A 27085-nucleotide genomic window follows, 5' to 3' on the forward strand; every position below is an offset into this window, starting at 1 on the left:
AGTGTAACAGAGTGATGGAGCCTTCTCTTTGCTCAGTTAGATACCTTCATTTCTTCCTACCCCCAACAACTCTGTGGTTGTGGCCACGTTAGCCGCTCATATCAAAGGGGCTGTGGTAATGTGGCACTTTGGAATATGCTAATGAGGCACTGCCAGGAATATGCAACAGCTCATTAGCATAATGGTGGCCTCTCACACTTCGAAACTGCCAGTTTTGAAACACGCAACACCCATGTGTTGCCCCTGATTTCAAAAGCCCCTTATTCCCACCTGGTTTTGGGAAGTAGGGGCTTTCAAAATCAGGGGGGTCATTTCAAGAGGCCCCCGGCTACATGGGTGGCGTGCATTTTGAAGCGCACACGGGGGCCGTTATGCTAATGAGGTGCTGCATATTCATGGTGGTGCCTCATTAGCATATTCCAAAGTGTCACATTACCATAGCCCCTCTGAAAGAAGGGGCTAGTGTGGCCACAGCCCGTACGTTCCAAAGCTGAGGATATAAAAGAGGATAGATTTTCAACTGTCTCAGTTCCTTCCGCATAGATCATCTGTAGATCTGGAACCTTTACTAGGTCTTAATAGCACAAAACCTTTATACTCTTAGTATCTTATACATTGTAGATTTTGCCAAATAAATTGGGAATTTTAGATTGGAGCTCTCATATGATCACAGAGCTGTGACAGGATTCAAGATGTCCAGGCTGTTACATTGTATACAGAAATGTTCAGGGACCCTAACTGGCATTGCTTTCAGAGGTTCTGGTAGCTTGCTGCACTACAGATACACCTCCTGGTAAAGTGAATGTTCAGGGATTCACCTTGAAGAATTCAGGTTATTGATTAATAATCTTCCTTTTCTTTTGGCCACTAATTCTCAAATGAACAAAGGATTAATGTTGGTGATGGAATTGTTTTTATTCTTGATCTGAATGGCTACATAACCTGCTTGGGTTTTAAATTGATCTACCTTGTTTCCTAAAAAATTCACCTTTTGTGTTAGTGTTTTGTCTCTGTGCAAAATGTGGTACCATTTGCACCTCTCAAATCTGGTACTCTCTTGTCTGGCAACATCCGTGGTCCAGTAGGGCCCTGGATATTCCAGGACAAGAGAGTATTGGGCTGAGGCCTCTGAGGGTCTGCAAACTGGTCTGTGATTGCAGTGGTGGCTGTCAACCGATCTGGGACTGGTGCCAGAGGTCACCCCACTCCGTGAATGTCAATGTGGGGTGAGCTGGGGCTGGAGATGGAGGTTGAAGGCTGGGGCTGTAGCAGTCCTGGGAGTGGGGTGCTGCCTGGACCTCCCTGGTCTAGCAAATTTCCTCAGTTCCAACCACACCAGACCAGAGAGGTGCAACTTGTATTATTTGGATTAGTATGGTGAAAGGTGCATGATTCTCAGATACAGAAATACCAGTGTTTTGTGGATATGCCCATTTTAGACAGTATGTTGAAATGAAGGTGTTGCAGAATTAAGCAATATTAATATGAAACATTTCTACCACAGGTGGTGAAAGATAAGTCGTGTCAAAGAGCGATTGAAAAACTCAAGATAAATTTAAGCAAAGGAAATGATATAGACAAAGAACAATCTGAAGTAGAACAGGAAACTGGCACCACAACATCTGAGCATGTTAATCCAAATGAGGAGGGTAATGTAATGAAAGTATGGCTAACAGAAGGGTAAATGAGTCCCCGAATAGGGGTGCAGTTGGGAGGTGATATTGATCTGTTTCTTATCTAAATAGCTAAACAGCCATCTTAAGTGGACTTCCTTTTTGCTGCATAATTACTGGCTTACTTCATGGCCTGAACTCGATCATTTAAGTGTTCTAAGCTCCAGCAGTTGTAGTTCAGTGAGGTGATAGTTTAAAACAAATTGAATTCAGAGATGCACCACAAAATACGTATAACCATTTCAGCTGTTTTCATCTTTGCATATTTATTACTGAGAGAGTTGGTAGCTTTGTTTAGGCTGTGAAACGTCTCTCCTCCGCCTGCTTTTTCTCCCTGTCCGCCTCCTGTTCTCTCAGCTGTGGGATAGCAGCCTGTGCTTGCTTCTGGCTAATAATACATTTTTCCAATGTGAAATTCTCAAAAAGAGGAATGGAGAATCTGCGTTTCAGTGCGTTGTTTTGCATGCAGAGCTCTTGCAGCCTGTAAAGGAGTGCTTCTCAAATTGTGCAGTGCACGTCCTCAGCGGGAGACACAAGAACTTCTAGGTGTTTGTGGTGCTTTTGACAGCCTGTACAAAAAAAGAGTGCTATGACCCCAGACCAGCTTTGCCTGTCAGCCCAGCTCTGACCCTAGTTGCAGCTCCTCTCCTCTCACAGACCAACTCCACCTCTAGCCCTAACTACTTCCCCACCATTGCTGTGCCTTCAGTCCAAGCTATGCTGCTGAGGAAACCTTGTCTATACAGGGACTATGGGGACAGACATGTTCGATTACTGCTAAGTGGGGGTGTGACTGGAAATTTTGAGCATCACTGATAAGGAAAACTGCACTTTGCAATGATTTCTAATGTTTGCTCCCATTTTTTCTTAATTAAAATGGAAAAAAAGTTATTAAAATGATAGCAGAGGTTTGTGTAGTTTTTTTTTTTTTCAGCATTGGTGTCTAAAGATCACATTTGTTGTGGTTGGCCTGACACAGTGTTCTGTTACACAGAAAAGAATAAAGAAACTGATCAAACTCCTGTTAATGAATGGAAAGATAATACAACTACAAAACCGAAATCAACAAGAAGCAAAGCAAACAGAGGTATGAGCTGACATAATTTTTTGTGGCTTAATAGTAACAGCTATTTTTTAAAATCAAAGTAAGCCATATAAGGTACTGCCACAAAAATGTCTGTGTTTGTAGCATAATTTGTGTTAAAACCTTTTAAAGACTTTAAAAAATGAAACAGTTCTTATTGCTATAACAACCTTGACTTCAAAGTCATTTTCAAATAGTGTGGTAGTCCAAAAGTAGAAAATACTGCTGGTGTCATGAATGCAATCTTTTTTTAAATAATATGGTTGCTGCCAGCTTGAGACTTGTCATTTTAATGAAAACCTTTTAAATTTCAATTCCATTTCAAGTTATTCATGATAAGAAATGTCTCTCACTTTGGGCTTTCAGAATGCTTTGTTGCGCAAACTAGAAAGTTCTTCTAAAATATTTATGTGGTTACTTTTACGCAGAATGAAGCAGTGTCAAGTTGTATGTAAAAAGTTGGAACTGAGGTTTATGAAAGGAAACTTCTGCTTATACTTACTGTGTTTTAATAACATTGTCAAAAACAAATTGCATTGTATGTTACTGCAAATTGTTGTATCATTAGACTTCTGACTTAAAATCTTTGAATGATTAAATAGACATTTAAAAAGTTGGGAAAGAAGAGGAGAAAATATTAGCTGGTTTTAGATACTTTTTCACCAGTTGAATGAAGTAAGGGGATGGATTAACGTATTTTATGACACACTAGAACAGTATAAGGAGAGTAGAAAGTCTGTGGTTTGAAGTAAGATGCAAAAGCTGAGCTGTGACCTTGGAAATAAGAAAGCCAGGAGAGAAATGCCACAACTTCCACATTCTCTGGCCCTAGGTCACTTGACAGTACTGTCTGAAAAGGTATTGACACACTCTACTTATCCAGTCTAAATATTTGGCATGGAGATGAGATGGCAAAGACTGTTCGGTCATTTTTGGTTCTGACAATTAGTGAGACACTGGCTTCCTAATTGTTTTTATTATAGTCTAATTGATGGAGCCCACTAAATATTGTGAGTAAACAAAAGAGGCATTTTAATAGTGTGTGGGTGTGGGTATGTGTTTTTCTTCCTGGTTTATTAGTCTTCAATAGTCAAGGTCCTGTGTTCTATGTCTGTGGTTCTCAGCCAGGGGAACATGTTCCCCCAGGGATATGCAGAGTCTTCCAGTGAGTGCATCAACTCCTCTATATATTTTTGCCTAATTTTACAACTGGCTATATAAAAGCACTAGTGAAATCAGTGTAAACTAAATTTTCATACTTGTTTATATTGTTCTGTGTAGTATACCTTGAAATTTAAGTACAATATTTATATTCCAATTGATTTAATGTATATGGTAAAAATGAGAAAGTAGAGTTTTTCAATGATAGTGTTGAGACACTCTTGTATTTTTATAAGCAAGTAGTTTTTAGACAAAGTGTTCCTTCGTAGTACACAAGACAAATCAGACTCCTGAAAGGAGTACGTAGTCTGGAAAGATTGAGTCACTGGGGCAAGTAATTGCCAACGTGTGGCAAGGGAATTTTTTTTTCAGGGAATATAGTACTGAAGAAATGAAAAGCCACTAGGGAGGTGAAAGTTGTTCAAACAAAAGGAACTTTGTCCTTGTGTTTTAGGGCAAAGAAAAGTAAATCCAGAGACTAGGTCTGTGAACAGAAGAAGAAATCGTAAAACGTTAGTGTCTGACAATGAAAGGTAAACAGTTCTGCATAATGAGTACACAGTATACTTCCTGCTGCTCTTACTTCCTTATTTCTAGCATGCAAACTTAATTTTGACCCTTTCATCCATATGACTTTCCTTTTTAAAAATTGGATGTTCTGAGCAAAGAAGATTAAACTACATGTTACCTGTGTATACTGCAGTGTGAATCCCATATCTCTCAGCCAGGGTAATACAAATTAGTCGTTAAAAGTTGTCACTAAACATTTGGTCTTCTCCTTCATATATCTTGGTTAAGAAAAGGTAGTTTTTTCTTTTCAAGGAAACAAAGCAATTTCTTTAATAGTGAAGACTCAAAGGTAAGAAATCCAATCTGCATTAAATCTTTTCCATTGTATCTTTCAGTTTTGTTATTGTGTAACTGATTTAGGGAAGGGTTTGCGATGTTACCTCTGCTACGCTAAATGCTACTATCTTGTTGCTATTCTTCAGTTTTTTAATTGGGAAATAGGTAAATTTTAGAAACCAGCATTTGGCTATAAATAATTGGATGCCGTGCATTTCACCGTATTATTTTATCGGTGACTGTGGACCCACATCGTCTTATGGACAAGCACATAATCCATTAACTGCAATATGATCAGGCCCTTTAATTTGTCTAAACAACATGTTTTACGTTGATAGTCCCTGAAACCAAATCTTCCTGCTTTCCACACGTTAACCACTAACTTTTGGTAACCCCTTTAGGGTAGACACATTTTCTGATATATGTATGTAACTTAGAACCTATATCCAGAGCAGTGTCTGCAATAAAAAAAAATGTAGTTTTATTCAGTGATATCGAGGCAGTGCATTTACATTAAATTTGCTTTGTTTTTTTTTTTGTTTTTTGTTTTTTTTTGGCTTTTGCTTAGTGGTGATGAAGTTCCAGAGTCAGTTACATTGCCAAGTTCAAGACCTTCAAGACAAGCAAAAACAGCAGCACTTGAGAAAACTCGAATGAATCTCTCAAAGCTTCTGAATAAAGAAGCAGATGAGTGAAGATGAGAGAGAGATGTCCTTCATGAAAGCCAGCTTTTCACAACTTAAAAAAAAAAAAGCTTTTTTTACTGTCAATCCTGTTTTATTAATCTTTCTACAATTGTAAAAACAAAGTTCCCAGGAATGCTGCAGTATTTTAAATTAGTGTTTACTTTGATAATCGCTCCCTAGTTAAATGCATATTTTCTATTTGTGTAATAAGTATAAAGTATTTCTAAAACTTTATTTGTGAGTTTTAGTCGTCTCTTCGTAAAGCACCTTAACAAAACAGCACTCTACATCCTGAAGATTTAAGTTTTTTATTTGCAGTAATGAGAATTACATTTTGGCTATTGAAGCTGTTGTTTTTGGTGTTAATTTACAGTTACTAGTGTGTCATGTTGTGGATGTACTTGAAAGCAGTACATCTTAATGTGCTTATTCTCATAATGGGTTTGTCAATATTGCAAGTGTGTGAGAGGAGGCAGGGGGCAGGTTGCTTTAAGTTTCCAGTTTAAAGAGTAGAAGGAATCTTTAGCATGACCAGTAACTGCACAGCAAGTTGCATCTACAGGAGATGTCTGATATTAAAATTGAAGATATGTAGTTTAACTCAGGGGAATGGAAGCAAACATTTTGCTTATTTTATCCCTTTTATATAAAATCTAATATTGGTTTCAAAGAAGCATCAAAATAACAAATTATCTGTATTATTTAGCACTTTGTAGCCTTAATTATGGACAAGGACAGCATTATGCTAGATGCTGCTAAAACACAGATGAGTATGGTAGAAATAAGGGTTAATAAGGAAGAAGTAAAAGTCAACCAAATTAAAATACTATGAAATTTGATTAATGGCATTCTCTTCAGAGTTGCATACAGCCGCACTTCCATCTAGTCAGAAGATCCCAAACCTGTCTCCAGTTATAGCTTTTCAGAGGGTCTTATGTAGAAAACTGGATTGTATGCGTGAACATACATCTGTGTATTAGGAAAATGTTCATAACTTTTTGAGCAAATACCTATTTTACAGTAACCTCTTGTTTAACTAGTATTTGAGTAACCAGCACTCTCAAACAACTGTTGTAACTCCTGTGTTCTTTCCATCCTTGTCCCCTGGCATCAGCTACAAGCTACATTGTAACAAGCTGGCAGCAATAAAACCTCAGTGGTTTAGTTGGAAGTGGCTCTCCTAGAGGGACATTTAGAGGGTAACTGACAAACCTCACATATTGGCATCCTGTTCCTTAAAGAAACTAAAAAGACATGCTTAATGTAGCCCCGTTAATCATGTAGTTAGCTAACAATATAAATAGATAACAGGCACTCTTCTCTCCTCTGAACCTGACGCTGCCTGCTTCTGGTGTGGACTCTGCAGGGAGCTGCCTGCTCTTAAAGGCAGTGGTTCCCAACCTTTCCCAGACAGGGACCCTTTTTTGACAATTCAGTAAGACTTAGTGATCCAAAGCAATTCAAAAAGCTAGAGGGTAAGGGTGGGGGGCAGTGCTGTAACTAGTTAATTTTCATGTTATATATTCACAGTAGTTATTTCATAGAAAAAGGGAAAATATATTAATAAAAACAGTTCATTATAGATATTTTTATTATAGTTGATCTGAGTTGTGGTGGGGGAAAAACCCTCAACCCCAAACTGCTCCCATCTCATTCCTCCAGCTTAAACAGCACACTCAGAAGCTGGGGGGGGCGGGGTTGGTGTGCTGGGGGGGTCACTTAGGAGCAGGGGGTCACACTTGGGTGAGGGAGATTCAAACAAAAAGTGAAAACTGACAAATTGACAACATAGAACAGAAGGGGGGGTCCATGAGGGGCAAAAACTACTTACTGCAGGAGTCTTAAGTGGCTTCCCTGGGATGACTACGAATATCAAAGGTGGGGAAGCTTTGTAATGCATAATTGCATCTCTGTTGATACAGCTGTTGAATGTGGCAGTATTAAGGAGCTGCAAATGGCTCCTTTAAGAGCCACATGAAGCTCTGAGCTGCTGACCACCCTTAAATCTATTTGTGACCCATAAGTTGTGAATCCGTGCTTAAAGGGTAAAGCTGGGAGCTGGGGCTGGGGGGTGGGAACCTACTGTGGAGCCAGCTGCAGCTCCCCCTGCAGTGTCACCCCCTTTCTTCTCTGCTGTGGGGCTCTACCTTGGAGGGTTTTGCAGAGCCCTGGGTTGAGAGATGGCAGCTGCAAACCTTCCTTCTGCCAGGTTCATGCCTGTCCTACAACTGAGCACAGAGCCAGGAAGAAAAGGGCATGGAGCCAGCGCTGGTGTTTGTATATAGCCCTGCCTCTCATGAGGGTGGGGGATTTCCACTTGGAGCCCTGCATCCCTCTGTGCTGCGTGAGAGTGTAGATGGCAGGTTCCTCTGCACTCCTACCCAGCCTGAGTACTGAACTCTGTTACCTAGAAGTTTTGATTATCCGGTAACTTCCCAGTCCCATGGATGCCAGATATCGGAGTTTACTGTAATATGTTCCCAATCACATTTCCTCTGCTTCTCAGAAAAAGAGGGGAAGAAGAAGGGGAAGGAACTTGCTATACAAACCTTCCCTGCAACTGTAGGCAATAAACATAGGATTATGGAATTTGCTTGCAGTACACAAGCAACGTAGATCTGATGCCATTGCTGCTTTGTGTATCTTTCAAGTGTTGACACTTTTTTTTTGTGTTGGCTCTGTGGCACTTGGTTAGTGTTCCGTGCTACTTTTGTTGAAAACATGTAAATCTTTCTTTGATGCAACATTTTATCCCTTTTCTTAGACATTTGAAATGTGATCTGGATATAAAATAATAAGTAGAGTTCCTCATAGATCATACTGGCAATTTGTCAGAATCACTATGTGAACATCTACTTTTTGTGCCACAATTCTTTCAAATCCCCCCCTCCCCCAGGAATACTGGTAGGTTTTCCCATGCAGTACAGAACTTGATAAAGAAATACAGTAGCCTCTTTCATATCCAGCAGCCCTGGCACTGCGAAATTGCTGGATAGTCAACTATTCTGGATAGACTGGTATGCCTAGCACTCAAATTAAAAAGAAAATTAGAGATTAAGAAACAACAATGTATGCAGAGTACTTTATTCACCACCCGTAGTATTGTATACTGTAAATTTACACTGTATTTGCTGCTTTTAGTTGTTTTTACTTTCAGTATACTGTACTTAAGGAAAATGTAACTAAATGTAAACTAAAATGTACTTACGGTTACAATGCTGGTTATTTGAGCATTCCAGATGATAGAATACTGGATATGAAAGTTTACTGTACATGGGTGATTTATAAAACTTAGGGCCTTGTCTAAACTGCTGTGGGTGGTTGGCTTAAGTTACACAAGTTCAGCTATCTGAAGTCGACGTACTTCTGTCTATTTACCATGGTATTTTCACAGCTGTATATCAAACTCTGACATGCTCATTAATTGGGTACTCTTGGTGGAGTACCAGAGTTGATGGGAAAGTTTTTGGCAGTTGATTTGTCACGTCTATCCTAGCCCACATAAATTTGACTCCTGCTGGATCAATTGTTGCCTGTTTATCAAGCTTGAAGATGTGCCCTAACTGTTTTTAGCAAAGGACAAAATAGGTCTGTTAGGAGAGGGTGTGATATGATCCTTTTTCCTACCCAGCCCCTGGCTAACTACCCTTAAAAAACAATCCTTGGCATTGAGGTTAAACATGTACACTTTAGAAGGTCTGAAAGTCTCATTTAGAGAAGATAGGGCAGATGCTGGATGTGGCTTTATCTGCTTTGAAGTATCTTAATACCTCTTAGTGTGGCTTGACGTAATACACTGGTGATTGCTGAAACAGTATGGTTTCAGGGTGAAAGAGATACTTTGTTTAAACAAGAAAAATTCTGTATACCTTATTTCCTGCAATTATGTCTTGGAATGAACTCGATAAGCCGCAATTGATGCAAAAGGTCACAATCTTTCTGCATAGCTATACAGGTTGCTGCGAGTACATCACCACAGGGGTCTGCTCTTTACCCCGGCAGAATCTATCTTAAGGTCTCTTACTTTGTCGTGAGAGCCCTCCACGTTCAAAACAAAATGCTTTCTTCTACTTAGCTTTCTGACAAGAAATACCAAAGCTAAGCAAGCACAGAAACAAAAGCCCTGTAAGTAAATCAAACTATTTTCCCTATGGACTATGGCAAGGTTGTTTCTATGCCCTGCTGAGTCAATGCTGCCTTATGGGTCACCCCAGTGAGAAACTGAGGGATGACTAACATTGTACAGTATCAGAGGGGTAGCCATGTTAGTCTGAATCTGCAAAAGCAACGAGGGGTCCTGTGGCACCTTATAGGCTAACAAAAGTATGAGCATAAGCTTTCGTGCATCTGACGAAGTGGGTCTTTGCCCATGAAAGCTTATGCTCATACATTTGTTAGCCTATAAGGTACCACAGGACCCCTCATTGATTTTTTAAAATTGTACAATGTACGACCTGTGTGTGCTCCTCTGCTTGCCCATGTCAGCTGCTGGCCATTTGTTATACTGGGAGATTGCCCTTCCTTAAGGTCAGTGTCAATAACCAAAGGTCCAGGAAGTTAACGCCTAAGGAGACCAGGTGTCTTGAGTCATTATATGGTTGAGACATAGAAGCCTCTTTGGACAGGGAGCCTCTGTTGTCACTGCTCTCTATTGGCGGATGAGGGGGAAGAGATTTCATAGTTGTAGGGGCTTGTCTACACATTCCGTGGTGCAGTTACATAATAAATTCATTTTGCCAAGATGTGCAGCTATGCCAGCAGAGAAGCTCTCCTGCCAGTGTGGCGCAACTTGGGTCACTTGATGTAGCTGTAGCCTTCCTTATTTGTCACTGTTTAACATCATAGTGACTTGAGTAGTTCTCTGTGAACTTCTATAAAGCTGAGTTCTGCTAGAAAATCTGGCTAAAACATAACAAGTATTGAATTGTAGCTACAACTAAGCCCTGGGAGGAATAACTTCATCTTCGCTTTTTAAATACATCTAGTTTTGTATTTTCAAGTGACAAGCAGGACACTTGACTGAAGCTTATAAATAGGTTACTGTCCTTAAAGGACACTTCTTCCAGCTATTAATTCTCTTGGCTGTATTTTAGCAAGTCTGTATAACACAGTGAAGGAATTGTTCCTCTGTCCATAAAATAAGTACATATAAATTGGAAATATGCAGTATAGGTTTCTTCAAAATAACTAATGTAACAGCACACTACTATCAATACACTTCATTAGACATGTCAAATAACCATAGCTGAGGCTGTTTTAAGTTTGATTAAATATGTCTACTTGGTAATGGAAACGTTTAAGCAGATGTAAGAGGTATGCTGTTGAAGTAAATTTCTAAAATATAATAAAGCAATTAACAGAGTGCATTTACATCCATTTTAATTGGTGACAGGCAAACTGAGAGAAACAAAATAGACCACTTACCAGAAACATAAAAAAGTGCAGATACAGGTTGTTTGAATGACAATCTTTTAAGAGATTTCACCTACACAGGTGACCTTTGTTTTAGACTACAGTTTTAAAACATTGACACAAGTTCTCAGAATAACAGAAAATAAACCTCACCCTCAATCCAGTGGAATAGAGAAACATACTGTGCAACCCAATCTGTAAATTTTCAACATTTATGAATGAGATTTTTGATATTTTGCCTTCTCTTTTTACTGCTTTGCTTCGAGGTAGCCAGTCTACATCTATTACAGAATTTTCAGTCATTGCCATAAATCTTTACACAGTTGGTGAGCAATGTCACAAAATATATTAACTTTTGTGCACAAAAAATAAACTGGGACAATTATATAATTAAATTTAAAAGACCCCAACCCCACCCCCCAGTCATGAAACACTATTAAAAGGAAAACATCTGATATTTGTACTGCAAAATTTCATAATGGTAAAATGCAAACCTTCATGTAAAAAACATACAAAGAGTACATCAAAATGAATAATGCTAATGATTTTAATATAAAGCTGAATCACAAGATCATTTCAAGATCAATGTAACAAATGCTTATTATTCAGCAGAAGAAAAACAATGTACAAAATAATAGTGCAAGAATAACTGCAATCTACTTGTTCTCAGCAGTTTTGAGATTTTGGTTAAAAACGTTACAGGTGGCAAGAGATACTGCTGCAAAATTCAGATTCCACTCAGTGGGCTGATTAAGGCACTTCTTTACTGACTTCAAAGGTTGAGTTGCTGTGTTCATGTCAAAGAAATTCTGCTTCTCTGAGGCCTTCACTTGGATCAGGCTGGATGGGAAAAGGAGATAAAGCTCTTTAGTGTATTTTGCATCCAAACCAAACACCTCAACATGAGCCAAGAGGGAAGGATTTTTTTTTTTTTTTCTTTTTTGCTAGCTTAAGTACACTTAGAAATACCAACTGGGAATGGCAAACCGCTGGGCCTCTGCAAAATATGTAGGAAAACTTAGGGTTTTCCTCACAATGGCTATGTCTACGGTACAGTGATCCGCTGACAGAAGTTACTGTCAGAAGAGATCTTCCACTAAAACTTATGTTGACAGCACGTCCACACACAAAAGGGGATTGAAAAAATCAATTTGTGCCAGTGACGGGGGCCAGACTGTCCAGCTGCTCTCTCAACAGAATGGCTGGCTGGAAGCTCACCAAACAGGGCTGCCTGGTGAACTGGAAGCCCCGTCTGTCGACAGAGGGACGTCCAGTGTCTACAAGGCTTTTTTGTTAAACTGTTGACAAAGGTGTTAGTCCTCAGCCTGGAGAGGCAGAACTTTGGCAGAAGGGCTGAGTTTGTCAAGAAAACACAACGTAGCTGCTCTGTGGCTTTTGTTGACAAAAAATCACTAGTATAGAGGTAGCCAGTAAAATTAGTTCTAATTCAAACATGAGCCCCATTTCAAGTCCTAATCATACAGACCCTTACCACAAGCAGGCTCGTACTTTAAATTTAGCATTGGTCCATTAGCGGCTATTCAAATTAGCGCAACTCATCAGCTGCTCTCACAATTGGTGTTTCGTGCTGCAGTGGTGCTAGACATGCTGCCAGGTTGCATTTACAATGGGGACGCTAAGGATGGATATACTACCAATTCTCTGGGAGGCTTTTTCGTTTTATTTTGATCCTTTGAAAGAGACCATCTACCAGGCACACAAATCAGGCACCAGTACACAATTCTTTCAATAAGAAACCCTCATCAGTGCAAGGTAGTGTGCTGTGCGGCTAGTAGACCCAACCTAAGTGTAGGTTGACAAAGGCACAGCATTCCAATAGCTAGCTGCTGAAGGTAGAACCAATTGACTGGAAATAAGCTGTAGATTAAACCCTCATTACTGAAATTTACCTAGGCAGGTGGAGATTTCACCATCAACTGAGATCTTAGATAACCGACCAGCTTTTTTTTTAGTGCTATAGTTCAACAAACGTCATGGGCTCGCTACAGGAATCAGTGGGTGAAATGCTATGCTCTGCTAAGATCAGAGAGGCTGTGTCTAGCCTTAACATGAATGTCTATTTTGAAGTGGCTCTAAATCTCCACAGCAGCATGCCACTAGTTTTTATACTTTCCTTTAACAGGCCATAAAACACTACCTGGTGGCGTGGTTAGCCTGAGGAAATTATTGCAAATACAGGGTTGAATTTTTTTTCCTGGTGACAAGGTGGGGGATTATAATGAGGTAGCTGTCACTGGTTCTAACCCAGGTTTTCCAAAGGCAGGGAAAACCTGGGTTAGACCCAGTGACAGCTACCTCATTATAATCCCCCACTTGTGTTCCTTTAGGCTATATGTGAACACTTTCCCTATTGCTTTGTTTTCACATTTTGTCTTTCCTTCTTTGTTGCATTCATTTGTTCTGCTCCAACTTTGTCTTCTTGCCGCCCTCCCCCCCCCCATCTTAAAAAAAATGATATAATGCTTGGGAAGGGAGGAGGAGTGCATTGGAGGCTTCAACAACTGCAACTGAGCCAAGAGTCTGTGACCAAGAACCTCTTTACCAGAGCTTGAAGCCTTTGCACGGTGTTGCATGGGGAGAAACTCATAATTCCTCTAACCCTTTCACAGGGATAAACTTCCACAGGGTGTGGAAAGAGGATTTGGGTAGCAGGGGAAGTGATGCAGCATTCCCTGCTCTCATGAGAGGGGTTCTCTTGTAGTTTGGGCAAACGAGTCTGAAATGCCCTCCCCCACCCCTCGCTGACGGCAACAGGTCAAGGGCATATGAAGTAGTATATAAAATTACCCAAAGCAACATTAGAAAAGTCATCTTTGCAGTGGCCTTAACCTATGGCTTTTGGAGGTTAACACATGGCTGTTTCTTTGAACTAGCACTGGGCAGGTGCCATAGATAAAGTGGCAGAAGGCATGTTTGTCTGTATCTGCAAAAACAACAAGAGGCCTGTGGCAGTTTATAAAATAACAGATTTTTTGGAGCGTAAGCTTTCGTGGGCAAAGACCCACTTTGTCAGATGCAGTGCAGTAGCAGATTTCTGCTGTAGTAAATAGGCTTTAACTAAAAGAATATATTCTTTACATAAAGGCTATGTCTACACTAGCACCCCCCTTTTGGAAGGGGGATGCTAATGAGAGACGTTGGGATATGCTAATTCATTGCAGTGCATCATATGCAGCACCTCATTAGCATAATGGCATCCACGGCACTTGGAAAGTGCTGCTTTCAATCACCTGCAGCTCGTCTACACGGGGTCCTTTTCAAAGTGCCTCATTAGCATCCCCCTTTTGAAAGGGGGGGGGGTGCTAATATAGACGCAGCCAAAATGAGATATACCCAATGATGGTGGTAAGCCAATCTACCCATTCCATGCCTGTAGTGAGAACATCAGGCTGTGGCTACACTCGCCCAAAACTTTGAAATGGGCATTTTGAAGATTACTATTAAGGGGATTGCCGAGAGGAATAAGGGGATTTTGAAATGTGTGCGGTCCTTTTGAAAAGGACCCCCTGTGTAGCCGCGCCGAGCCACAAGGGTTCAAAAGCAGCGCTTTTGAAGCGCTGTGGCCAGAAGTGTCCTAATGCTAATGAGGTGCTGAATATGCAATTCAGCGCCTCATTAGTAATGTTCCAAATGGCCATTTGCATGGCCATTTTGAAATTTTGGCCAAGTGGGGCCACAGCTTAGTAGTCTCTAGTACACAAGTATCTGGCGCATTTTTCTAAAGATAAGGACTGTCGCTTGTACTTCAACTCAAATGTAACATTTCAAAACCAAATTTCTACAACCAATATTTCGCTCGTTGAGTCCCTTCCAGTTTCAAGGACTTGTACTCGTTTATCAAGTAATCTCAGAACAGCCCCAGCTAAGACATAATCAAAGGCTATCCCCTTACAGATAGAAAATGAAAGTCAGAAACGACTAGGATGTGCTGTCAGAATCAAGTTTTTACAACTAAATTCTGGTCTTAACTCACTAGCCCAGGCAACTCTTTCATTCAGAGGAAAGCTTACATCCCTTATGTAGCACCAGGGACTGAAACTGCCAAATTTCCACAACAATGAAAAAATAAAAATATTTGTGTGCTGACAAATGAAAAAAAAAAGAGCTATTTATCACCAATTTGCCTGGCAGTATATCCAGATGAGCTATTTTTATTTCTCCAGTGCAGAGGCACTGCCTGTATTGTTGTATTGCTGGGTCAACAAAGAAGCTTTTGGAGGAAACTGATGAAAAAGATGGGCTTTTAATGAAATAATATGAAAACAATATGGAGATTAGTCAAGCATATGCTAATTAGTATTTCTTGCTCAAGTACCTGGAAGATAACATTTCCAGGTACTTTTTGCTGAAAGTTCAGTGTTGATTTTTTTTTCATTCTAAACCAGGTCTTTTGAAAGTTTCTGTTTTGTTAAAAAAACAGCCACAGCAGTAGGAAGCCTGGTTATGACGGCACCCAGCTGCCATGTGGGTGACCCATGTTAAAGCTTGTGATTTGCCCGATTCAAAGCAACCTGGGAGTATCTTTCCAGCTCAGATGTCAACAACCCTTGGCAAGTGCACAACAATTGGCATGCAAGCTGCTTTTCAGAGGCACATGGAGGGCGCTTAGTCTCACTCCTCCTCCCCCCATTCAGCTGGGGAGCACAGAGGGATGGGTGAGTCCTCTCACTTCCTACCCCCTTCAAACAGAGCAGTCAGTCCAGTAACTTCTGCCGAAAGATTGCTGCAGTGTATACATAGCTTTAGTGACAAAGTATTACTGGCACTTGGACTATACAGAGAGGTCAAAAGGTCCTGTTTTGGCACTCCACCGCCAAAAGGTTGCTGACCCCTGCTCTAGCTATTTCATCCTGCACTAAATCAGTTTTTCCGTAACACACACACACACACACACACACACACACACACGCACACAGAATGAGAGAGAGAGAGTGTGAACCTTGCTAGGTGTCTAGTCCTGTACCCTTCTGCTCAGGAGGAACAGAAATTTTCTAGAAACCAAGGAGCTGAGAAGCAGCTGAAGCTTGCTATGTAGTATAACTCCAGGGAAGTGATTTCTTCCTCTAGCTCTACTATCACTGCTTTTTAACTGGTATCTTCATCATCTACCTTTAGCTCCACTGCTCACATTGACTGACTTATAGCTACTGATGCAGCACCAGAGAACTTCTGCACCAACGAAACATTGCACATTTTAAAAACCAAAACAACCTAATTATTGATATATTTATTTGAAATATTTTGAATTATATTTGATGACCACAACAGTGGTAGAATTCTTTCCTAAATATTACTGTGATTATGTAACCGCCAACAGGTGGACTCACATGTGGGACCTCTGGAGCTTAGTGCAGGGACCTCTGCAGTTTGAGCTAAAAGCCAACTGGCTTTCTGCTAAGGCTACTATCTTTTCAAAATGTTTTGTTCAAGCACAACTGAGTATATACAGTGCTACTCAGGTTTTAAACTCGTGTTCCATGTCTCATCTATACAACTGTTGTGTTTTATGTTTCCACACCAACAACTTTGGATGGAGAAAGCAGAGCTGAAGATTATACCATGACCCTAAGGCTGTGGCCACACTAACCCCTCCTTTTGGAGAGGGTATGATAATGAGACACTTCGGCAGATGCTAACAAGGTACTGCTATGAATATTAGCATAATAGTAGCATAATGGCAGTCGCACATGCTTCATTTTAGGAAGAAGGGGCTTTAGAAATCAGGGAGCTCATTTTGAAAGGCTCTCGGTTACATGGGGGGTGTGCGTTTTGAAACAGGCACTTTCAAAGCACATGTGACTGCCATTATGCTAATGAGGTGCTGCATATTCATAGCAGCACCTCATTAACATATGCCAAAGTGGCTCATTACCATGTCCCCTCCAAAAGGAGAGGGTAGTGTGGCCACAGCCTGAGAGTGGGCTGACTGTTTTCTCCACTTCCAGTGAAGTCAGTTACTGGTCTGTTTATGAGAGTGAGGTGCTCTTGCTTTCCCAACACAAATGAAATCCCTCCCGAGGTGCTCCAAATTCAAAGCCTGGCAGTTATATAGTTTGGCCAGGGTGATCCAACCAACTCAATGGAAAATCAGAAATCATTTGCTTGCTGAACCCAGTCAACTTTAATTTATTTGCTCTTCTGCACTACGTACTGACAAGCCCAACGTTCCCCAACGAGCGATAAGCACCAGTCACCACAAGAAAAGCCTCAGCAGCAGCTTCTAGAACCACAACATTGTATACTTTGGTGGGAAAGCGGGAGTACTCAAGTACAGGCGAGCCAATACTCAAGTACAGGACGGAGCTCTAAAGAGGACAGACAGGTTGTTCTCAGTAGTGATGAATGGCAGAACAAGGAGCAATAGTCTCAAGTTACACTGGAGGAGACTGAGGTTGGATATTAGGAAAAACTATTTCACTGGGAAGGTGGTGAAGCACTGGAATGCATTACCTAGAGAGATGGTGGAATCTCCTTCCCTAGGTGTTTTTAACTCCTGGCTTGACAAAGTCCTGGCTGGGATGATTTAGTTCGGGTTGATTCTGCTTTTGGGCAGGGGCTGGACTCGATGACCTCCTGAGGTCTCTTTATGAGTTGCTGTTCTACACAGATGGCTGTGGCATTTACCAAGTCCCTGAGCTCACCAATTTCCATGTTCCAAGCAGCCTGCTAGGTCCAGGACTGCTCAAACTTTGTCGCCAAAGAGGGATGATTTGAAGTCAGCTCTGCAAGTGAACACTCAGTTTTCTATTCACAAGTGGAGACAACCCCACCTAAGGAAAGATATGGTTCACTTCAGCAAGTTCAGGCAAACAGTAGATAACTGCTTCCTTACCCACAATAAAACATTTTGTCTTATAGCAAAACTACTAGCAATTTGCTGAGTTTAAACTAGCGTGTAGGAAGAGTAAGTTTCTTGTTCTGATGCAGAATGTTTAGTACTACTGCAATGTCTCAGTTTTAGGTACAGTAGTAGTACACATTAGGGACTAGGTAATAGATGCATTCATCTTGAAAATATGTGGGTATTTTTAAACTTGGGTACTTCCATTAAATGATATTAGAATTGGGGACATGGGGTACTCAGCAGCCCTGCTTGCAAATTCTATAAGCAAAGACAGTCCACAAGATTAAGAGCCCCTATGAAAAGAAGCAAGTAAAAACTGGACTCTGCAAATATCTAAAATATTTCATCAAAACAAAAAGGCAGTCTGGTAGCACTTTAACGACTAACAAAATAATTTATTAGGTGGTGAAGCTTTTGTGGGACAGATGCACAAAGTGTTGCAACAAAAACCTACAATGAAATGACTTAAAAATAAAAAAGCCGGTTATCCTCCTTTCAAACTGTGCTGCACCAAACCAATCCCTACTCTCCAGCTGTAGGGGCATTAATATTTTTGATCTCTCGATTATAATAGGATTTTCTCGAACTAAAATATTCCCATGTTAACAACTTAAAAAGATTTCAAATATTCTTGGAGTACAATTACCCTATCATGCTCACTCCTGCCTCTGCTTGTAAGGTCTATAATTAAAAACCTGTAATGACAATCAGCCATTTATGACCTAAAGCAAACAAAACAAACATTAGTAGAATTCAAAAGGTTAAATCACACAGTTTTACCATAAGCCCCAAGAAAAGCACTATGTGGTTGCAGTGCCCAAGGAATTTGACCAGGTCTGGGAGGCAGAGGGACCAGAAAACAAGGCCCTCAAATGTTCTTACTTCTTAGTGGTTATGAACAGCATTCCTCAGGAAAAGCAGACGAAGTGGCACCTACAGTATGGAAAATAGAGCACTGAGGACTTCTGGATAGTTATTCACAGAATTGTTGGGTCAAATGTCACTCTGCAATTCACCCCTTCGAGTAGAACAGTCCGAGGCATTTATCATGAAAAGACCATCAGTTACATTATAGGGAAGTTATACTGTGCAACTGACTAAAAATGGCATTGTACAGTTACCTGATTCGTTTTCCAACGACTTCCAAATCTGACCAGTTCACAAGTAACTTTTTTCCCCTCACTGTCAGCTGTGCAAACTCATTATGAGGCTTTGTCTACACTTGAACTTTTCTGGCACAACTTGTCAATCAGAGATGCGGAAAAATACCCCCTAACTGACATAAGTTTCACTGACAAAAGCGCTGATTCAGAGAGCGCTCTCAGCAGTAGAGCAACTCCAGCTGATATATCCATCGCTGATTTTGTGATGGTTTAATTAGGCCGATGGGAGTCTTCTCTCCTGGCAGCACAAAGCAGATGCACAGATGACTTTCTAGCAGCAGAACTGTGGTCATACAGATAAGTAAGGGCTGTAGCGTAGACATAGCCTAGTCAGCATACCCTTAGCCCTTTTGTCTGACACAGTCTGCAATTGGACATTTGTAAACAATTCCACTGATTATGGGTGAGTTGGGATAGAATCTAGCTCCCTCTGCCAGTGTCAACAGGAACTGGAAAAATGTAACTGTTGTGGTTACCCATAATAGAGGGAAAGGGTAAGAGATTTAAGTCCAGGACCTCCATGGTAATGTTCTCTGAAATGCCTCCAGTCCCACACACTGGCCGTGTCTACACTAGCCCCAAACTTCGAAATGGCCATGCAAATGGCCATTTCGAAGTTTACTAATGAAGCGCTGAAATGCATATTCAGTGCTTCATTAGCATGTGGGAGGCCGCGACACTTCGAAATTGACGCGCCTCGCAGCCGCACGTCTTCCCTTTTTGGAAGAGGGAAGCTTACACAGGAAGGATGGGCCCCACCTAAACCAAAATGGAAACAGATTGCTGTCACTTAAAAAGTTTATAGAGCATTTTTTTAAACAAAGGGGAAAGACAATGGATACAGAGGAGCACATGGATCGGCCAAAGAGATCTCTTATGGGAGTATCTATTAATGGAGATTTTTTATGTCCTAGTAAGGAGGAGAAAATGGAAGATGATAAAAATAAGGCTAAGCTCTGATGAGGAACAGTCAAACGAGAGAGTCCCATTCAATCACATCTTGTATTGGCAGACAGATTAAAACGTGAGAAGATTTTAAAATGCTTATATACAAACACTAAAAGTTTAAATAGTAAGGTGGGTCAACAAGAGTGCCTTATATCGGCGCAGGATATTGATATAATAGGCACCACAGAAGCTTGGTGGGATGAGAGTCATCAATGGGACATATTAATGCCAGGGTACAAAATACAAAGTATATCAGAAGTGGGAAGGCTGTTGGACGATCAAAATGTTTAAAAGAGTGCTCTAGGACAATAAGCCCTTTGCAGAGCAACTAAATGAAGTCTTTCCATCGAGGTTTTCACAGATGAAGATGTGAGGAAGATTCCCAAATCTGAGCCATTCGTTTTTAGGAGGAACCATCCCAGATTGAGGTGTCATTAGGGAATGTTTTGGAATAAACTGATTAAATTGATTAAACAGAAGCAAGACAGCATCAGAAGCTCAGATGGCATCCACCCAAGAGTTTCAAAGGAACTCATGTGAAATTGCAGAGCTACTAATTGTGGTTTGCATCCTATCCTTTAAATCAGCTTCTGTACCAAATGACTGGAGGATAGCTAATGTGACACCAATTTTTAAAAGGGGCCTCCAGGCTGGGAAGCCTAAATTTGGTACCAGGAAAAGTGGTTGAAACTTTAGTAAAGAACATAATTTTCAAAAAATATAGATAATGTAATTTGATGGGAGAACAGTCAACTTGGCTTTTGGTGTGGCATGAATTCCCTTTCCAATCTACCAGAATTCTCTCTCTCTCTCTCTCTCTCTGTGTGTGTGTGTGTGAGTGTGTGTGAGAGAGAGAGAGAGAGAGAAAAAACAAACATGTATAAGGGTAGATCCAGTGTAGTTAAGAAAGCCTTTGACAATCTCCCTCATCAAAGGCTCTTAAACTGTCATGAGATAAGAGTGTTGGTACTCTCAGAGATTAAAAAATAGGAAACAAAGGGTAGGAATAAAAATGGTCAGTTTTTAAAATGGAGAGAGGTAATTAATTGGTGGTATCCTTTAGGAGTCTGTAGTGGGACCAAACCTGTTCAGCATATTTATAAATGATCTGAAGAAAAGAGTTGTCAGATAGGTGGCAAAATTTGTAGATGATACAAAATTGCTTAAGATAGTAAAGGCCACAGCAGACTGCAAAGAGCTTCAAGAGGATCTCACAAAACTGGATAAGTGGGCAACAGAATGGAAGATGAAATTCAACGTTAATAGTGTACATTGGAAAACAATCCCAACTATACATATAAAATCATGGGGTCTAAATTAGCTGTTACCCCAACTGAGAGACAGAAAGAAAGTGAGAGAGATTTTGGAGCCATTGTGCATATGACTTTAACAGGGATCAAAAAAGTAGGTACATTCATGAAGGACAGGTCCATGAATGGCTGTTAGGGTGCATAGAGATGATGTCCCTAGATTCTGTCAAAGACAAGAATGGGCAATGGGAGGAATCACTTGATGATTACCTGCTCTGTTCACTACCTCCGCAGCATCTGGCATTGGCCTTTGTCTGGAGACAGGATACTAAGCTAGATGGACCGTAGGTCTGACCCAGTATGGCGGTTCTTATTTTCTTAACTGAGTCAGCATAAGAATAATAAAAATTATGTTCTACAGTAAACTCTTTCATATCTGGCAGCCCCAGTACTGGCAAATACTTTGGTTAACAGAAAGCAGCTGGGAAGAGACACACAGGGGGAGTCAGTGCCCCCCACCATAACAAAGTTCACCCCCCTCAACCCCCACCCCACTGACTCCAGTGCTGGCTCCTGCTCAACCTACTGCCCCTACCTTGTTGGTGGGGACAGTGTAGAGCCGCTTGAAGATGGCGACGGGGGGCTCACTGCACAACACAGGAGGGCACAGGGAGCCACTCTAGGGCAATGTCTACACTAGCACCCCCCTTTTGAAAGGGGGATGCTAATGAGATGCTTTGGGATATGCTAATGAGGTGCTGCATTCCCACAACCAAATAGGAATAAGGGGATTTAGAAGTGTGCGGGGTCCTTTTGAAAAAGACACCTGTGTAGATGAGCTGCATGCGATTAAAAGTGGCACTTTCCAAGTGCCACAGCTGCCATTATGCTAATGAGACACTGCATATTCATTGAAGTGCCTCATTAGCATACTCCAAAGTGTCTCATTAACATCCCCCTTTTGAAAGGGGGGGGGCTAGTGCAGACATAGCCTAGGTGGCAAACACTGGGCAGGAGAGCAGAGGAGCCCACCAGCTGCACACACAGTTAGCACAGAGGGACACAGGACAGCCACTGCGTGGGCTGGCCCCAAGGGGTGTGGCACGGCATTACTTGCATACTCAAATACACAAACCCCATCCATGCCACCACTTCTCCACATTTCCATGTGGTGTACACTGCCCAGAGTTACTCAGCTGTGAATTATGCTATATTATATGAGCATTCTGGTTACTTAAATACCAGATGAAAAAGTTTACTGTATTTCAGACAGAGTTTATGGGTTTGCAGAAATTATCGGACGAAATAATATGGCCGATGTTATGCAAGTGGTCAGACTAGATGAGCAGAATAGTTCTTTTTGGGTCTAAAGTATTACTCTGAATACAGAATACCAGATGGGCGGAATAAAAAGGTGCAATAGTTTTCAGCCATTATTCAGAGAAGAGCTGCTTTTTAAACTACAGTAAATTATGAACGATGTTTTTATGGTGCTGACTTGGGTCACTGAGTATTGAGTTGGAACCATAATTAATTTCATTTATCACTTTTACTTCAATTATATTTGAATTCATTAAAACCACCTTGTCAAATGAAACATCCCCAATACTGTAAATCCATGGAGGCATCAACTCATTCCCTTCCCCAACATCTTCCCTCTGGATTGCCAGTAATACAATCTAACGGATGGTATGTTTGTTTCAGGAGGCAACTTGAATTCATTACTGTAACTCCTTTTGCAATAATACAAGGGCATGCAGCATTTGATTAAAAGATTTTAAGGATGATTTTAAAAATACAGGATGTTGTCTTGTGGAAACTTAGACCATATACATTACTTTGTTGGACAAAAATCTTTTTATTAGAAAATATGAAAACAAAATATAAATCTTCTAAATCTATAGCTGCACCAGACTCAACATTTCTTCAAAGATAGACAGATTATAGAATGCCTACACACTGGAGTTACAGCAGTCTAAATGGAAATGAAACACATTGTTCTACTGTGTCTGGAATGAAAATATTTTTGTCAGACCTTCTAAATGCAACAGAAAAATATAAAAAAGGGAACAATGGTGTGTCCATTATATTTGTGAAATTATTTCTTAATATGAATATGGCCCTACCAAATTCATGATCAATTTTGGCCAATTTTACAGTCGGAGGATTTTTAAAATTGTAAATTTCATGATTTCAGGTATTTAAACCTAAAAATTTCACCATATTGTAATAGTAGAGAGCCTGATCCAAAATAGTGTTTTAGAAGGGAGTGGTGGTCTTAAGGTTCTGTATGTAGGTCACAATATTGCCACCCTTACTTCTGCACTACTGTTAGTGATACCACTGCCTTCAGAGCTGGGCAACTGGAGAAAAGAGAGGCACCCACCAGCAGCAATACAGAAGGGCATGGTATGATGCTGTCAACCTTAATTTAGCATGGCTTCCTTCAGAGATGGGCCCCTCAGCCAGCAGTAGCCACTCTACAGCCACCCCTGCCACCCTTAATTCTGCACTGCTACTGGTACTGCTGCCTGGGTCAACAGCTGCCACTTTCTAGCTAGCCAAGCCTGAAGGAAAAGCATTCCATTGGCGGTATGGAAAAATCTGGACCTCACTGACTGGTATGGAATATTTGTAGGTTTGCAAGGGTTAATCCAGGAAGAATGGGGCATGTCCCATTCAGAGCAAATCCCTAAGGGGACCAATTAAACTACACTATGGGTAACTACTGAAAGACTAACAAAGGGGAGAAGCAATAGCTGAGGTTGAAGAAGAGTGGCAAGAAGTAACTGCAGGCAGAGGGAGCACAGTGCCCCATATACCATCGCAGACTGGGAACAAGGGGGTGGAGGGTCCGTGGAGGTGCTCCCCTATGGGTACTGTTAGGGAAAATCTTCTGGCACCAATGCTCGTGGTGAGCATGCACACCTCTTCTGGAATGGATATGAGCAAGCACTCAAAGAACATAAGAGTGTAGGAAGCTGATATAAGGGTTGAGAAGAGGTTGGGGTTTAAAGAGACAAACATGGTAGTTGAAAACGAGAGTGAATGATTGAAGGGAGTGGCTGTGAGAAGGCGCTGTTGGAGGTGGTCAAGTCTTTACAAGAGGAAATGACCTAAATAGTAGAACCACAGAGTTGTGATCATCAAAATTATAAACTGACCAGTGAAACACACAGCTCATTTGGAACTGGAAGTACACAATCAAGCAGCAGCAGAAAAAAACAAAACAAAACAAAGCCAAGTTCTAGTGTATATTTACTGTTTCTAGCCCTGCTGCTGAAAAGTTCCTCTTAGATCTGCCTGGTTAGAACTTTTTACCTTCTTGAATTTCAGTTAATTTAGCAATTTGTCAATCATTTTGCACATCAGTCATTTATCTGTCTCAAAAGCCCACAAAACTCTGGCTGAGATTGAAAGATGTAGCATGAGACAAGACACAGGAATAATACCAAAGCTTTGGAAACAGAGTGAAAAGTTTAGACAGGCATAAACTGAACTATTGTTTGCATATTTTATATAACACATGCCACAATTCAGAAAGCTTTTATGCACATGCTTCTGAATAGAGATATTGTCCTGAATTAGGGCCTAGAAATGTGGAAGTCTCTCACTAAGTCTTACCTCCACAGCTATGTTCACACAACAGAATAGAAACTGCACAGAACTACAAGAAAATTCTTTCAATCCTTCATTGTGGTTTATGTCAGCAGAAATTCTTGTTTCAATAGTTTCCTTAGCATTTCATTGTAGTGTGAGTCAAACTTCTGTATACATAATTTTAAATCATTTTGGTTAAAAAGATACAACACTTACTTGCATTTAATTTCTTATAAAATAATATGTTATATAGATCTATACCCACCATTTAAGGAGTCTGCAATAAATGGATTCAGGATCTTTCCCAAAAGCCCAATTTAGCAAATCCCTTAAACCCATGGGCTGTGTCTACACTACAAAAATAACTTTGAAGTCAGCACCTTCCAAGCTGAGCATCTACACACACCCTACTTTGAAGTTAAACTTTGAAGAAGGGCACTACTCCACTCCCAGGAACGGAGTAGCACCCTTCTTCAAAGTTTAACTTCAAAGTAGGGTGTGTGTAGATGCTCAACTTTGAAGTTGCTTACTTCGAAGTAAGCAACTTTGAAGTTCTTTTTGTAGTGTAGACACAGCCACGAATAATCTAATCTTGTTGACTTCAATTGACTTCGTCACATATTTATCATTAAACACATACTTAAATACTTTGCTGAACTGGGGCACAGGTGATTTTAAATACATTTCTTCTGCAGAACAGTATCTATTCATTACAGGAACATGAAAAACCTAACAGCAAATCACCAAAAACTGTAACTGCAGAGAAGATGAGCGTGAATCTGTCTGTACAGGTTGAACCTCTCTAGTCTGGCATTCTCTGGTCTGGCAATATCTGTGGTCTGGCATGATTTTACTTAGCCAGATGCCTACTCATCATGGCTGTGGCCAATTTTCCCATCATCAACAACTAATGGGCTCAGCACCAATTGGTGTCTGATGCTCCCTCACTATTGCCTTCCATGTTTCCCTGTCCAGTGGCAGAGTGGCTTAGTTTCTGTAGACTAGCTCTGTACCATCTACTACATAATACCAGGGTCTTGACTTTTCATTTGTTGTTCATTCTGCAGATATGCCTGACTAGTATCTTCTGTTGTATAACTTTCTGCAATGGGTTCTTTTGGCTGCATCTTCCTATATAATTCATCATTAGTGATCTTCTGCATCCATCCTCTTCTCAGGATATTTCTATAACAACTCCTCTTGAATGCCAACATCCTTCTCTTCAAATCTTTTATCATCACCTATGTCTCACATCCATACAACATGCTGCTGAACATACATGCTTTCAAGATGCTCAGCTTTGTTCCTAAGCTAATCACATTGCTTTTCCAGATCTTATCCACTGCCTTCAAACTCACTCTTGCTTTCACTATTCTAGTCACTATTTCCTTCTTACAGTCTGGATCATGCGTCATGTTGCTCCCTAGATACATGAACTTCTCTACGTTATCTAGTTTGATCCTGTCTTCACTGATCTTCCTTCCTATTACCTATTCCTATTCCTTCCTTCCTATTACCTTATCGCTGATAAAACAAAAACAAAGGTATTCAAGTTCATAATCAGTCTGTACCACTTCCCTACCACATTTGGAAATCAAATATTAGTATACCAGTTCAAGAAAAGAAGAGATCATCCTAAAACAGAAAGAAAAATAAGATTTAAAATGATCATTGACTATCAAGAGTGCAAGTTATATCAAAGGAAAAAAATAAGACACCAAGATATGAATACATCCTGCAGACAAAAGAAATCGAAACATTTAGAGTTAAGACTTTGTTTTAAAGAAGCCTTGCATTAGAGATAAGCCAAACATAACATGGTGTCTCCAGTGAGAGGATAAGCAACAGTTTAACTATAATGCACAAGAGTCCAAAAAACTCCCCACAATTTAACGCATCGGTGAGCAAACGTGTACATATGCACACAGAAACGATTTATTAAATATATGTTTATGCTCCGTACAAAGGAAGGCAAGTTAAAATTTTGCCCTTAATATTTTCACTTTAAGACATATGCACTTAATTGGCAGTAGTTATTTTAATACATGTTATATAGTTTTTTATTTTAACTTGTTATTTTCTTTTATGTCTCTCGGATTCTGTTCAATGTTAAAATGGTTTCTTGACGGATAAGGGTTAGTTGTCAGTGACTTAGGTAATTATAGTTTATAAAATGAGCTGCACATGCTTGCTTTGAATCTCTAACAGGTAAAAATATCCAGAGGCCAAATACTTTCCTTAACTTTCCTCTGATGAGCTTCCAGAGGGAATTCTTACAAGAAAAAATGGAATTACCATTTCAACATATTATTTTACACATAATGTGACCTCATATACTTGAAGCATATGTTTCACTTGTTCCATACCTAGAGCATAGAATATGCCTCTCCAGATGTT

General features: G+C 40.4%; 2 protein-coding genes across 5 annotated transcripts in view; one reads left to right on the top strand and one right to left on the bottom strand.

The window, feature by feature from the left end:
* NCAPG (non-SMC condensin I complex subunit G) overlaps window positions 1–5671 on the top strand; it is a 42530-nt gene extending 36859 nt beyond the window's left edge. For 2 of the 3 annotated variants that reach the window (XM_074991753.1, XM_074991754.1), the window contains exons 19-22: window positions 1505–1649; window positions 2668–2760; window positions 4373–4451; window positions 5333–5671. In XM_074991753.1, coding sequence (XP_074847854.1) covers window positions 1505–1649; window positions 2668–2760; window positions 4373–4451; window positions 5333–5459 — 444 coding nt within the window. In that variant the 3' untranslated portion in view covers window positions 5460–5671. The remainder of the gene's footprint in view (window positions 1–1504; window positions 1650–2667; window positions 2761–4372; window positions 4452–5332) is intronic. The other variant, XM_074991755.1, reaches the window with a different exon arrangement.
* A 5147-nt stretch (window positions 5672–10818) lies between these two features.
* The window catches only part of LCORL (ligand dependent nuclear receptor corepressor like), a 156644-nt gene continuing 140377 nt past the window's right edge, over window positions 10819–27085 (bottom strand). The window contains exon 7 of one of the 2 annotated variants that reach the window (XM_074992547.1): window positions 10819–11702. In XM_074992547.1, the coding sequence (XP_074848648.1) occupies window positions 11519–11702 (184 nt within the window). In that variant the 3' untranslated portion in view covers window positions 10819–11518. The remainder of the gene's footprint in view (window positions 11703–27085) is intronic. The other variant, XM_074992541.1, reaches the window with a different exon arrangement.

Source organism: Carettochelys insculpta, chromosome 4 (genome assembly GCF_033958435.1).
Source record: "Carettochelys insculpta isolate YL-2023 chromosome 4, ASM3395843v1, whole genome shotgun sequence".
NCBI lineage: Eukaryota > Metazoa > Chordata > Testudines > Carettochelyidae > Carettochelys > Carettochelys insculpta.